The following is a 14,835-nucleotide window of genomic DNA, read 5'->3' as shown; positions in this document are numbered from 1 at the left end:
AGCACCCCCGCCCATCCTATTCCTTGGTGCTGTTGGCTCCCAGGGAGGGGGGCTGGGGGCAAGCTCTCCCCATCACTCACTGCTGGCTCAGCCAGTGCTTGGAGGGATGGCCAGACAGTAGGGACATGGCTTGGCCCACCTCCTCCCTGGAGGCAGAGGGAGGGGTGCTAAGGTCCAGAGAAGCTTCTGGGGCCACTGTCTTCTCAGCCTTATCGACCAGGCTTCAAGTGCCTGTGGGAGTACCTTGGCTTGCCCCAAGGATCCCAGATGGCTGTGCAGCCACCAGCCTCCCTGGCCTCAAAACCACCTTCTTTCTCTTTCTCACCAGGGAATGCCAAACACTTCCCAGGAGACCTGGAACCATCTCCCTCAGAGACGGTTCTCCTTCATCTCTCCCTACCCACCGGGGCCTTGGCAAACCAGACCTCTCGAAACTCATTCCCTCTCTTCGCTCTGCTACATGGCTCACCTTGAAGCTCCCTTCTGACCAGCGTCCAGCACCCCTGACTCCCATTTCCCTAGACTGTCCCTGGCTGTTTTGGATTCTGCTCTGCTCCTTCAGAAAGCAGATCCAACTGGCTCTGCCGAAACCTTTGTGAGCTGATAGATCACGGGGCCAGAAATGAGGCTGGGTTTGCAGACTTATAATGGGTCCCTAACTCTCTGGTCCCACCTGCTTGCTTCCTTCCCTTGCGTTCATTCAGTCATCCGTGGGCATCCGCTGGTGCTTTACTCTGCCTGGCTCTGTTCCAGGCCATAGGGTCCTGTAGCAGACACGGCCTCTGCCCTCAGGCTCAAAGCCTGAGCCCTGTACCACTGAGATCTGGACTCCTAAACAACTTACCTCCCTGATTTCAGGAACACGGAGTTCCCAAAGCTGTGAGACCCAGCAAAAGTTGTACTCTGAGGAAAATGTATAGCCATAAATGCTTTCATTATTCTTAAAAAAGAGAGAGAGAAAGAGAAACAAAAGGAAGCTAAAAAAGATAGAAATTGTTGAAAGAGAAAGCGAACTTGGTTGAAAAGGTAAATCCAAAAGCAGGAGTTTAGGGGGAAAAAAAAAAGATAAATTTAAAAAAGGAAAGAAGGGTACCTGGGTGGCTCAGTCAGTTAAGCGTCTGCCTTCAGCTCAGGTCATGATCTCAGGGTCCCGAGATCAAGTCCCGCACGGGGCTCCTTGCTCAGCGGGGAGTCTGCTTCTCTCGCTCCCTCCCCCCCTCTTGCTCTCTCAAATAAATAAAATCTTTTTTAAATTTTTAAAAAATAAAATTAAAATTAAAAAATAATAATTTAAAAAGAAAAACTCAAGAGCTTGTTGAGGAAAACACAGCAAGGACCATCAATTGGTCCAATGCTACTTAAACTATTCTGTACCACAGGAAAAGAATGAAATCTCTAATTTATGTGAAGTTTTTGTGGTTTCGTTAATAGAAAAACCTGATAAAAACCGTAAAAACCCAGAAGCGAAATTAACTTACGTAGATGCAAAACTCTCAAAACAGTACCAGAATGCATTGATGAATCAAAAGAAGATTAACACTGTAAGTAAAGGTTTATTCCAGGAGTACAAAGTTTGTTTAAGAGAGAATCTATCAACATAATTCATGACATTAACAAATTAAGGAGGAAAAATACGATCATATCAACAGATGCTGAAAGGAATTTGATTAAATTTCAGCATCCGTTCCTTTAAAAAAAAAATCTTAATTAAAAATAGTAGTGGAATACCAGGGGGTCTTATCCTAATGGTTAAATACTAAGATAATTTCAGTTAAAATAAAGAACCATACAGGAATGCCTACTGACAGTGTTACAAGGCGTTCAAGAGGATCAAAAAGAAAAGAAACCAACATTGGTGAAATATCTCTTTGCCTTTTTGATCGTATGTCTATGTACCTTAAAAACTCAAGAGACCAGGATAGAGAATCGTTGGAATTAAAAGTAAATGGACAGTAGATAGAGAAATATATCTTTTCAAAAATTAGTACTGAGAGGGGCGCCTGGCTGGCTCAGTCGGTAGAGCATGCAACTCTTGATCTTGCGGGGTCGTGAGTTCAAGCCCCATGTTGGGTGTAGAGATTAGATTCTTAAAAAAGTAAATAGATAATTTTTTAAAGCGGGGAGGGATACCTGGCTGGCTCTGTCCAAAGGGCATGCGACTCTTGATCTCGGGGTCATGAATTTGAACCCCACATTGGGGGTAGATTACTAAAATTTAAAAAAAAAAAAAAAGCAATGGAGGGAAACCTACTCTCCTTGCTAGATATCAAAAAACACTGTAAAACTATTGGAATAAAATCAACATGGCTTGGTGTGTGGAGTCATAGACAAGCTAGGGGCAGTAAGTACCAAATCTGAAAGCAAATCTTGGCACACAGGAACTTTTATTATATGGCCAAAGTTGGCATTTCACCTCAATGGGACTAAATTACAGATTTTTAAAAAATATTTCTTTTATTAAGTAAACTACGCCCAACCTGTGACTCAAGCTCACCACCCCGAGATCAAGAGCCGCGTGCTCTACCAACTGAGCCAGCCAGGAGCCCTTGATTTTTGACAAGTAAAGCGAAACTGACAAAACTAGAAAAATAAAATAAAATTGGACTCCCATTTACACCACACACAAAAAGAAACAAAAATCAGAGGGATTAAAGTGAATGTAGACGTTTAAATGAAATGAAAATCCTGCCCACCCCCCCAAAAATCTAGAAAATATGAGTATACTCTAGTGACTGGAAACCCAGGAACTGCAAAAGAGCTAAGCATGTTGGACTATCTGAAGAGGGACACTTTTTAAGGGCGAAGCAAACAATCGCTTGGGGCGGGGGGGATTTTTGCAATGCAAAAAACAGTTTATATCTACAGCTGTCAAGGAGCTTGAACAAATCAATAAGAACAACCCAACAGGAAAAATATGACACAGCCATCTAAAAAAAACAAAAACAAAAATATTAGAGCTCTGCCAGGTGAAATAGTGTCACAAGAAATTTATTGAGTGAAGAAAGTGAAATGCACAAAAGTATATAATATGATGCAATTTCGGCACAACAGTGTCTAAACCCAGTGGTCCTAGTGTGTACGACGCATTCATGATAAAATTGTGTGGATCTGGGAAGCCTGGGTGGCTCAGTCGGTTATGCGTCTGCCTTCGGCTCAGGTCATGATCCCAGGGTCCTGGTGGCTCAGTCTTTGTCTGCCTTCGGCTCTGGTCATGATCCCAGGGTCCTGGGATCGAGCCCCGCATCGGGCTCCCTGCTCCGCGGGAAGCCTGCTTCTCCCTCTACCCCTCCTCCCTGCTCGTACTCTCCCTCTCAAATAAATAAATTAGGGGCGCCTGGGTGGCTCAGTTGGTTAAGCGTCTGCCTTCGGCTCAGGTCATGATCCCAGGGTCCTGGGATCGAGCCCCACATCAGGCTCCCTGCTCAGCGGGGGAGCCTGCTTCTCCCTCTGCCTGCTGCCCTCCCCGCGGCTTGTGCTCTCTCTCTGACAAATAAATAAATAAAATCTTAAAAAAAAAATTGTGTGGATCTGTGCCTATATACTAAAGGTATTTTTCGTGGCAAATACTAAGACTAACTCGTTGTCAACCAACCAACAAAAACAAACCCCAAGAAAAATAAAAATGGGCTCTAGACCCATCCCTGTATGTCACAATAAACATTGTTAAGCGGACCCCCCCATCCTTTTTTTCTATGCTTATGTGTATACTCTTTTTTTTTTTTTAAAGATTTTATTTATTTATTTGAGAAAGAGAGTGAGAGAGAGAGAGAGCACAAGAGGGAGGAGCGGGAGAGGGAGTAGCAGACTCCCCGCCGAGCAGGGAGCCCGATGCGGGACCCGATCCCGGGACTCCAGGATCATGACCTGAGCCGAAGGCAGTCGCCTAACCAACTGAGCCACCCAGGCGCCCTTATGTGTATACTCTTACGCAAAATTAGGATCATACCGTTCTGAGGTCTGTTTCTTCTGGTCAGCTTTTCTCACGTCCCTGGGCATTTGCTGACGCTATGCTCTCTTCCCCAAACACCCCATCCTTTAAGCCTCTAGGAAACCCGCCATTGGAAGCCCCCGATAGAAAATAGATGTCCACTCTGAATTCTGTCCTCGCCGGCTTTCAGCTTTCTCCCATTCCTGGAAGCACGTTTGTGTAGGTCTACCTGGTAGGAGAGTGTTTCGTGTGCTCCTCACCTCTCCCGTTAAACTGGGGAGCTCCTTGGGGGCAGGAACTCTGCCTCTCTCATAAGTGTGTCCTCACGGTGCCTGGAACGCACACAGTAGGCACATCCTAAGTATTGTCACTGTACAAAGGGGTGTAGGCTTCCTGCCTCTCTTGCACTGAGTGATCGCAAAGACCATACAGGTGAAGGAGCGATCTAGTTGCTTGGACACCGGACGGAGAGCTCGGAGCTGGGAAGGAGGCCTGACGGAGCAAGCCCCGAATCACCCACACACACCACCCCCCACTCCCTTTCCCAGAGCCCTTCCAAACGCTCGGCAAGGAACCACCCGCACGCAGGGCTCCATGTATGATATATATTTATATATATAATTGCTCTCATTTTATTGTACTTTATCCTCTTTTTACAGTAGATCTGACACAGGCATTAAATAACTGCAGAGAGAGACCACGGGGGCGAGGGCAATGCAGGAGAACATGGGGACCCGAAGGGAAGAGACTCAGAGCAGCGAGAGGGAAGGAGGGAAGGGTCCGTCTGAGGGTGGGGCGTGGGGGCTGCAGTGTCAGAAAAGAGATGGACTGTTAGAGAGGGCAGAAATGAAGGGCACTATCGCTCAAGAATACCAGAGGCCCCTCGTGGAGCATTCTATGGACACTATGGGGTCGTTTAAAAACGCCAAGGGGTCTGTAGGAGACGGGGGGCCGAGACATTCAGAGCCTAGACTGAGGGGCTGTTTGCAACCTTCAGGCTGACATGCGGAGAGGGAAGGAGTTAGTGATTAGTTGATAACATGCTAAGAGAAACCAGAGGGAGGACGGTGGGGGTAGCTCTGGGCCCGGGGCGGGGGGGGGGGGGGGGGAAGGAGGTGAAATAATCCCAGAGCCAGCTGACGTTTCCAAGGTGGCCACTGGGGACCCAGCCAAAATGGCTGCCCCTCCCCCAGGGCTCCGGGGAAGAGTGGAACTTGAAGGATATTCTGGGAAAACAAACAGGGAGAAGTGAGCCATCGGCAAAAACAAAGTGGACATTCAGCCTAGGTCAACCCCATCCCTCTGAGGAGTGCCTATTGACAGGAAGAGAATTTTCAAGAACCAACGGGCACTCCCCTCCAGACCCTGGTTCCCAGCGCACGCCATCACCAGAGGGTGAGAAGACAGATGTGCCAGAGAACAGGGAAAAGGCCACAGAGCCACCTCGTCCTCGATTACAAACAGTTGTCTTTCAGAGGAGGGAATGGGGATGGGAGGGGGTGGGGACAGGCCGGAGGAGGAGCCGGATGCATCCAAAGCCACCAAGACAGGGACCATGTAGATGAGGCAGAAAGTGCGGGAGAGACAGAGAAAGGGGTGAACCGAGATGTGTGTGTGTGTGTGTGAGGAGGTGGATGAGTGTGAAGGCGGGTGTGAAGGTGAGCGGGCAGGCATTTTCTATAGCTCTCTGGGGACGGAGGGGTGGAGACACCCCACTCACAGCTAAACCAGAACCAGAACAGCTAACTCCCCTGGGGCCGTCCCGGGATCCTGTCTCCCTGCCTGTGACCGAGCTAGAATCCGCTAGAATCGGGAGAGGAAGGGGGGGAAACTGAGGGCTGGGAATCACAAACGGCAGTCAGGCTGGGTTCACAAGTAAAGAAAAAGGGCGTGAGGCTCCAACAAGTCATAGCTCTGTTATAAAAAATACCTTTGGGGTGGGTGAGGGAGGGATCAGGCAGGGTCAGGGACATTCCAGAAGCATCCATAGGAAAGAGGCGGGGGCAGGAGGAAGGGGCCTCAGGTTTTGTTGATGCGGAGTTTGAAGGCCACGCGGCCGGCGAACTTGTCTCGCTCGTCGTCCGTGGCGATGTTGGCCGCATTGATCCGGCATTCCACGTTCACCTCCACGTTGGGGGTCACGTTCAGGAACTTCACGGCCACCAGGGGCTGCGTGTAGTTCACCTGGGCCAGAGGAGGAGAGCAAAGGTCCAGGCCCGTGGCAACTCAACCTCCTCCCCAAGGACCCCGCTCCCCTTGGGGAGCCGCCAGCCCGGGCCCCCCAGCGGGACTTACGTGGAACTTTTTGCCATAGTAAGGGAAGTACATGAGGTCGATGTTGCCATTGGCAGGGAACATGACAAAGCTGCCGAGATTCTCAGCATCTTCATCTCTCTGTGGGGGCGCAGAAGGGTGGGGGAGAGCATGCTGGGGCGCCAGGAACCCGAGAGCTCTCCAGACGTCCCTCTGTTCTTCCTTCGCCCCCAAATAATTTCTGTCTCAGATCAGTTTCCCTTGGGCTGTGAGCCTGTATGTGTGTGTGTTTGCCTGTCTCCTCCATCAGACTGGGAAGCACTGAAGGGCGCTAATGATACTGAAAGCCGTCCGCTACACTCCCACACCGAGTTCTTACCCCTGTCTCAGGAATCGGTTTCTGGAGCAGAGCCGAGAGAGAGAACAGATAAATGAGTAAGGGCTCAGTAGGCCGGGGAGAGGGGAGCGGTGTGAGTGAAGAGGGACAGAAAGTTTCTAGAGAGGACAGAGGTGGGGCCCAGGGACACTGAGTGGCGGCGGGTGGTGCTAACTACCTGACACCTAGAAAGAACCGAGGAAGGAACAGGTGAGCTGCTAGAGGGAGAGTGGAAGTCATGGTTATCAGGGACTAGACGAGAAGGTGGAAGGGTTAGGGATAGAAGCCGAGGGCCAAGGCTTGCGTGGAGTCAGGGAGGCGGGTGTCTATCCACACAAGAGCGAGCTCCTGCATCCTAGAGAGAAGCAAGAGGGGTGGGAGCCCCTTGGGAGTTCGAGTCACAGTAGCACCCACTCTTACCCCCTTGTCCCTATAGTGAAGGGGCCTCTGAGAGCAAAGAAGATAAGGAGAGATCAGTGCATTAGGTGGAAACCACGAAGGGCACGCAGGTGGGCAGGTGGGCAAGGCCCGACAAACTCACCTTCCCCACACAGGTAACGTTCATGCTCTGATTGGCTCCGGCGTAGAAGTTGATGACCTGGAGGGAGGAGAGAGGGATGAGCGAGAGAAAAAAGATGGTGAAGATACAGGTACCCAGCCTTCCCTCCACACACCCCAGCCTCCGACGGCCCGATCTCTCCTGTTCTCCCAGCCACTCAAACATCCAAAAATCTCTCCAGCATCCAGCAGCCCCAGTGAAAGAGAGCGTCTGCCAGCAGAGGGTGGGCCCGGCCCCCTCCTCCTTACTCCTCCCCGGTGACCACGTTCACACGTACCCGGTTCATCTTGATGAAGACACAGGGCTGCCCAGTGCTGTAACCGTAGTGGGTCGGGTCGCCGAGGCCAGAGCAGTTGCCCAGCTGGGTTCGGTTGAACTGGCAGGCACGCTTCGGGTAGTTGAGAACTCCATTATCCGGCTGTTCATAGTAGCGTCCAGGGCGGCACACGTCATTCTTCTGGGCTTGGATGGAATCGTTGTAAGCTAAGGAGGTGGGAGAGACAGGGTCATGGGCCCGCTGTTCTGCCTCCTGGGTCCCCCAATCCCCTGCCCGAGCTCCCGCACAACCAACTCACGCTCCAAGAACTTGTTGAGCTTCTGAACGTGCTGGTCCCAGCTCTCAGCATCACTGACGTTGACAATGACATCAAGATTCTCCGTCTTGGGGCGAATCATCAAGCCTATGGCCGACAAAGCCGACATATATATATATATATGTATATATATATATATATATACATATATATATATACGATGAGAGACCACACACAGAGTGAAGAAGATGGACATAGGGAGCTGCAGGGTGATGGATGGGTGGGGTGAAGATGTGAGATCGTCTTCACAGGAGGACGATCTCCTGGGGACAGAGAGCACCTCCCCAGGTCACAAAGCTCTCCGCCGCAGGAAACGGGAAGAAAGGCGGACTTCAAGCACTCCCTTGTACATGGCAATCGGGCCACCAGAACCAAGCCTCTGTGAACTGTGAGTTCTTGGGCTTGGAAGTTCTTTTTTTGGAGGCTTGGGGGGCACAGGGCCAGTTAATGGCGGGTGGGGAGCGTGCATCACTCACCCGGTGTGGCCAGGCGGTCCTGGTACTTGGGGGTATGGTCAGAGACAGTCTGCAGCATGACCCACATGGTAAGGGTGAACATAGCCGTGAGGAAGCCATAGAAGACGAGGTAGAAAAGGAGGATAAAGGCTAGGGAGGAGGAAACGAGGTCAGCAGGTTCCAAGGCTCCCGGGATGACCTCGCCTATCCCCACACACCCGTGTTCCACTCGGAGGTTCAGCACGGGGACGGGTCACAGAGTCTTGGGGACATCTTAGAGCCTTCCCTTGGGAGCAAAGGGAGACAAGCTGGAAACAGGCAGTTGCGTCTGGCTTCCAGCCATGGCTCCCAGCCCCCTCCGGTCCTAGGGCACAGTGAAGCCCAACCTTGCGGAGGCCACAAGAGACCTAAATTCTCGTTGCTGGGACAACCCCAAGTATAGGCCACAGTCATTTTGCATCAGATTATGTTCCCAACTTCTCGACCATTCATGGCCCTGAAAAGGCACCACATCTGTGATTGCTGCATTGGTCCTCGTGCTTCAAGCTGTCCATCCAGAAAAAGGACTTTTTACACCAGCACTGACCGCCATTCACAACTACACTCTCACCCCATCTCTCAGACTACGGACCCTCACATTCAAACAGCAAAACCTTCTCTCCCCCGGCACCCTACACAAGTCAGACCTTGCACGCGAATCCTGTCTACCTAGGACATCTCTCAGGGCTGTCCAGAACCTTCAACAGTCACCCCACCCCCAACTCACACACAGCTCCCAAGGCAGAGGCGGAGAGTAAAGGTGGACTATCCCAGAGCCTTCCAGGCAGAGAACAGGTGCTTGCTGCATGGACACGGAACTCTGTCACTCCTCAGCCTACTGTGTCTGCTGTTGCCACCACCCAGGACCCCCAGTCCTTCCATCTCAGAAGACACATTCCGCATGAAGCTTCTCTAGATTTCCCCAAGCAGTCAGGGACCCCTCCAATCCCAGGGGCTGGGCTTCCAGTCCCCCCCACCCCAAGGCAAGGACTGCACTGGACCCACCTCCAGGGCCCCGGGTGGGGGATGCTGATGGGAATAGCGTGCAATCAGCGTGGATGAATTGCAAATTGTGTCACATAGGGTCCCCCATGCTTCGACTTCCCCGCTTCACAATCCCTTTTGGAAGACTGCCACCCCTCACCTGCACTCAAGCCCATTACCAGACCCCCCCCCCCGACTAGCGATAACTCCCTCTACACACCTCGAGTCCTGCTATGGGTTGGGGAGGTCCCAAGGCACCCCAACCCCACAGACACGTTCTGCCGGATGATGTACGCGTCTCACCACCGCTGGCATCTACTCCTCCCTCCTCCTGAGACATCTGAGCCTAACATCCAACCTCCAAAATCTCCCAGGGCCACCCCTCCCCACCCGCCCCCCACCCACAAAGCAGCCACAGAAAGCTCCAAACGCTCAGCAGTGGGATACTGACAACTTCCGCTGTGAAGAACCCCCCACACACACCCCCACCCTCCCAAGACCCGCCCCCTCATGAATGTTCCCAGGGTCCAGGGGATGGGCACGAGCTAAAAATAGACGGGCTTGGCTAGCTAGTGAGAGCCAGAGGGAGGGAAGGGGCGCTCTTCTGGGGAAGGCGGGGGGGGGGGGGGGGGGCGACCATGCGGAGCGGACCTGCCCCGAGAGGGAGCGCGAGCGCCACGGCGCGGACACGCGCGCACGGCCCGCGACCCCCCGCGCGAGGGGGCTCCGCGGGGGGCGGGAAGGCGGCGGTGACCTACTTTCTCCGCCTCCGCAGCGGCCGGCCGGGGAGATTAGACCGGCGATTCGGTCCCCTCCCAGGCCAGAGCCCGGCAGGGGGGCCGGACGCCGGGGACCCGGGAAGGGAGCTGGGGCCGAGCCGGCGGGACCCGCTGCCCCCCCCCGCCCGGCGTCGCCCGGCGGACCCCCGCCCCGCCCCTCGCGCGGCCCGCCCTGCGTACCCCAACTGGTGCCGGTGCGGCCCATGAACTGGTGCGTCCTCGGGTTCCACACGAACTCCTTCCACTCCTCAACCACCTGCCCGCAGCTCTTCTTCTCCTTCTGGATGACCATCTTGGCGGCGGGGGGCGAGTCCCGCGCGGGGCTGGGGGCTGCGGAGAAGCTGGGGTGCGGCGCGCAGAAGCCCCCCCCGCACGCTCTGGAACGCGCGGGGAGCAAAGGCAGCGGGGGCGAGGGAGACCCTCCTCAGCTAGGCAGCTGCTGCCAATTCCGGGGCGCACGGCCACGCGCTGCGGGGTGCTGGCAGCGCGGCGTAGGATGCACAGATCCCAGGCCCCCCAGCTACGATGAAAAGGGGGACTGTCAGAGCAGGGGAGGTTAGAAAGGGGAAGGGGTGCGGTGCAGCCTCACCCCCGCCCCAAACCTTCTAGAAACAAAATGAAAAGGGATGCAAAAATAGACGGCTGCAAAACCGGAGCTAAACGCAGAAAAAATAGGGGTGCAAGGAGGCCAGGGAGGGGTGGGGGAGGGGGCTGCCCCGAAATCCGAGATGCAAAGAGGCTGTGGAGAGGGGCCGGGTGACCGCTCAAGGCTCTTCCGCCAAGCGGAGACCGCCACACCAGTGGTGGCTCGGCCGCGGGGGTGGGGCAGGGACGCGCAATTGGGGGACAGCCAGGGATGGGGGTCCCCCAGGCGGAGGCTCCGCTCCTCAGCAGTGCGGGGCCGGCGGTCGCGGCGCGCAGTCTTTATACTCGGCGGCTGTGGGGGTGTCCGCCCCCTTCCCACCCCCAGAAGCCCCGCCTCCTCGCCGCTGGCCCGGGCGACCTCATACATATGCAAATATGGAGAGAGGGATTGGGTCCGCCCCCCTGCCGCCTCTTCAGCACCCGGAGGTCTCTCCCCTCCCTCCACCCCAGGTACTGGACGGGATCAGGTGGATGGAGGGGATGGAGGGCGTGTCGGGGCGGAGTAGAGGGAAAGATAACCCCGGAGTGACACGGAGCTGGAGAGGGAAGCCGTTCTGGGCTGAGAAGGGGCCCCAGGCCGGCCGCTGGAGACGAAGATCCGGAGACGGACAGGGCCAAATGTGAGAGGAATAGAGAAAGCGCCAGAGACCAGGACAAACAGTAGGGACTAGTGCTAGAACAGGCCACACAGAGATGGATAGAGGTCACCACAGGACGGAAATCCCCTTTGGGGAGCAGCTACCACCCACCCAGCACCCCCATACCTCCTTCACAAGTTCCGCAGCCCCTGGTCCTCTCCAAGCCTAGAAGCTTCCCCATGTCCCTACCCACTCTCTGGGCGAAGCCCTTCCGGACACCACATTCCCATTCCCGGGCCCTAGCATTGCCCTGAGACCCCGGCCCTGGACCCAGGTGTGCTCAGGTGTTGTGTCTCCCCACCCCCATCCCCATATCTGAACTCCCCCTTCCCCGTTTGCCCATTTGGATCGACAAACATTTATTGAGTACCTACAAGAGACCTTATGCAACTCTAGCCCTGGGGAGGCACAGTCACGGTTCTCCTGGGGCTCAAGAGACCCACAGACTAGTAGGGGGGTACGAGAGCCTCTGGAGACCTCGACTTAAGAATCATTATCTGTTACTTTTCATCTCTCTTCAGATCTTGCCACTTTCCCTTGGAGAAGTGTTTTTTCTCCTTTCAACTATCACCTAATATCCTTGGCTCTCGTCCTCAACAGTGCCTATTCCGATTGTCAGCTTCCCCCTCGGATGCTCTCCCCCACCTTCCCCGAGCCTGGCTTCATGAACCCGGGCTCTGCTCAAACCAGGTTGGTGCTCAGAATAGCCTCGTGCTTGGGTTTGTGCTCTGCTGTCACTATCTTGTAACTCTTCATAATTTTATCTTTGAACTTGTAATTTGCAAGTGAAGTCCAATGGGACAATGGAGTGTGCGTGTGAGCAGAGGAGATGCAGGTAACATGCCGTTCGTGAGGCTCCCTGGGCACAGACCCACCACACACGGGAGCTCAGCGAGATTCAAAGCGAGGACGAGGTAAGCGTGTTATGCATACACCTGAACCACTCGGGGTGCTGATCACCGAGAGGCCACACTTTACGTTCGAAGCAGACCTTGCTTGGAATATAGAAAGAAGGCAGTGGTGTTCTAGAAGACATGGGTGACTGAGGCGTCTTACTCTACCCTTTCTCCGTCGTGCAAGCTACCTCCTGACTGAGCCAACCACTTCTGCTAGCAAGGATGACATGGAAGGAAGGGGAGCGCTGAGTTGCCCATAATTCCTTTTCTTCTCAGTCCTTCTGTGCTCATCCGAAAGCTGAAGGTAGAAAAATGGTAGTTTTTCTTTATTTCGAACAACGTTAAATAGCAGAAAGTCCCATGAGAATTCAAGGAAAGAACGGCAGAAGAAAAGGAAAACATTTTCTCTTTCAGGGCCTTGACTGGCCCTTTTCCCCTGCTTTTTGAACAAGGGATCCCACATCTTGGTTGTGCGCTGGGTCCTGCAAATTATACAGCTGGCTCTCGAGCAGGCTCTGGATTAATTTTCTCAAGATACAGTTTTAATTAGGCCACTCCTCAGCTCAGAGGTCTTCAATGGCTTCCTGTTAGCTTGCAGGATGGAGTCCTGATTCTTTTGTCTCTCCTTCAGGACATTCCACAATCTAGACCCAGCCCGTGTCCCCAACCTCCTCTCCCACTAGGACCCAACTCGTCTTCCGCTGGAGCTTTGCCGGCCACTCCCAGGACAAACTGTGCTTACTCCTGGCTTCACACCTTTGCTCATTTCATTCCCTCATCCTGGAAGACGGCCTGCCCTTCGGAGTCCAGCCCCAACTCCCATTCATTCATTCAGTGCGTAGGCTAATGAGCAGTTACTTAGAGCCAGGCACTGTTCTGGTCCCTGTGCTTCCGGACTCCCGTTCCAATAAATAATAAAAACCAGCAAACAAATGAAACAATGCATTATAATATTATGCAGGAAAAATAAAACAGCGTGATGTGCCAGAGAGCCCCTGGATGGTCCAGGAGGGCCCTACCAAAGAGCTTAAGGGTCAGTGTGGGACCCGACTAACCCAAAGGAGCCACAGGGACCTGTAGGAGAAGACTCTTCCTTCCAGGAGGAGGAAGATGAGCGCAAAAGCTGGCCTTCGATGAGGGAAGGCAAGATGGGTACAGCCAGAGATCCAAGAGGGAGGCAGGAGCCAAATCATACAGGTCAAAGGGCATAGTTTGGATTTTAATCCAACGATCACAGAAGCAATTCTAGGGTTTTAAGCAGAGGAGTGATGTGATGAGAGTTCATGAAAATCACCATGGCTGCAGCGTGGAGCGTGGACCACGGGAAGCAAGGAGACCAGTGGGGAGGGCTTCACAGGAGACTGTGCAGGAGATGCGGAAGTTCTAGAGGAGGGGAGCAGGTTTACAGGTGGAGACAAGAGGAAAGGTTCAGGATCTACGGTGGAAGGACCGTCACAGGAACCATGGGGGTGACAGAAAGAGAGGAGTCGAGTCTAATGCCTGAGTTTTTGTCTGGAGTAACTGGGCTGAAAGCTCAGACTTTGAGCACTTTGTGAACAGGCCTTTGTCTCAGACTTCATATATATCCTCCTATACCCAAGCAACCCACGGAGCTATGGAAGATAAAGTCTGGTTGCTGAATTGTGCTTCAACACGGAATGGCTCCTTCTAGAAACCGCAGGGGGGCACTTGCCCTTTCTTTCATCAGGCAAGGAGCATTGGAATGAGCCAGGCTCCATCCGGAGAGATGAGGCCTGGATGCTACCCTCAACCCACATGGCCTGGCAAACACAGGCCTGGGGAGAGCCTCCAGACCGCTGGCTCAGTCTCCGTCCTATACACAGGCTCCCTCAGAAAAGAATGAATGTCTTCTGTGCGTTTCAGGGTGAGGCCGAAGGTATCTGTTGCACCCATGTACGTCTTCTTCTCCTATAGGTGCGGGTCAGCATGAAGGGGGGCGGGAGGGAGCATGCTACCAAATGCAGCATTGGTGTTCACAGGGAAATATGGTAAGGAAGGGGTGGGGGTCAAAGAGCCATTACAAACCGGGGCGCCTGGGTGGCTCAGTCGGTTAAGGTTCTGCCTTCGGCTCAGGTCATGATCCCGGGGTCCTGGGATCGAGCCCCGCATCGGGCTCCCTGCTCCGCGGGAAGCCTGCTTCTCCCTCTCTCACTCCCCCTGCTTGTGTTCCCTCTCTCGCTGTGTCTCTCTCTGTCAAATAAATAAATAAAATCCTAAAAAAAAAAAAAAAGAGCCATTACAAACCTCCAGCCCCTTCCTGGAACCCAGCCATCTCCAGAAAGAAGGAAGGGAATAAGGGCTCCCACAGAAATCGGAGGGAGAGATGAACCATGAGAGACTATGGACTCTGAGAAACAGACAGGGTTCTAGAGGGGAGGGGGGAGGGGGGGAGGGGGTACGGGTTAGCCCAGTGATGGGTATTAAGGAGGGCACGTACTGCATGGAGCACTGGGTGTTATACGAAAACAATGGATCGTGAATCACCACATGAAAAACTAATGATGTATTGTATGGTGACTTACATAACATAATAAAATAAAATTAAAAGAAAAAAAAAAGCACTCCTACAGCCGCTCTCCCAAATCCAGAGGCTGTCATGAGGTCTGTGCCCCTTGGTCCTCCTCCTGCCCCCGAAAATCCCAGGGATTTGGCTATCTGGGTTCCCAACA

At 53.4% G+C, this 14,835-nt stretch overlaps 1 protein-coding gene across 1 annotated transcript; it reads right to left on the bottom strand.

The window, feature by feature from the left end:
- Positions 1 to 5,535: 5,535 nt before the first annotated feature.
- ATP1B2 (ATPase Na+/K+ transporting subunit beta 2) lies at positions 5,536 to 10,330 on the bottom strand. The gene is made up of 7 exons (XM_021694794.1): positions 10,147 to 10,330; positions 8,186 to 8,314; positions 7,692 to 7,796; positions 7,394 to 7,599; positions 7,099 to 7,155; positions 6,224 to 6,322; positions 5,536 to 6,112 (listed from the first exon to the last, which is right to left on the bottom strand). Exons 1-7 carry the CDS (start codon positions 10,256 to 10,258, stop codon positions 5,948 to 5,950), a joined length of 873 nt encoding a protein of 290 aa, XP_021550469.1. The 5' UTR covers positions 10,259 to 10,330; the 3' UTR covers positions 5,536 to 5,947.
- Between the last annotated feature and the right edge of the window lie 4,505 nt (positions 10,331 to 14,835).

This window comes from Neomonachus schauinslandi, chromosome 15, assembly GCF_002201575.2.
Source record: "Neomonachus schauinslandi chromosome 15, ASM220157v2, whole genome shotgun sequence".
Lineage (NCBI taxonomy): Eukaryota > Metazoa > Chordata > Mammalia > Carnivora > Phocidae > Neomonachus > Neomonachus schauinslandi.
The sequence above is the reverse complement of the archived record's forward strand: the minus strand, read 5'-3'. Positions and strand labels throughout refer to the sequence as shown.

Bases quoted from the DNA above. Each gene is read 5' to 3' on its own strand.
- ATP1B2 (XM_021694794.1), bottom strand. From the start codon at position 10,258: ATGGTCATCCAGAAGGAGAAGAAGAGCTGCGGGCAGGTGGTTGAGGAG. The intron at 7,797-8,185 runs GTGAGTGATGCA...TGTCGGCCATAG, and splicing joins GGACCGCCTGGCCACACCGG to GCTTGATGATTCGCCCCAAG. The intron at 6,323-7,098 runs GTGAGTTTGTCG...GCGCCCCCACAG, and splicing joins ACGTTACCTGTGTGGGGAAG to AGAGATGAAGATGCTGAGAA.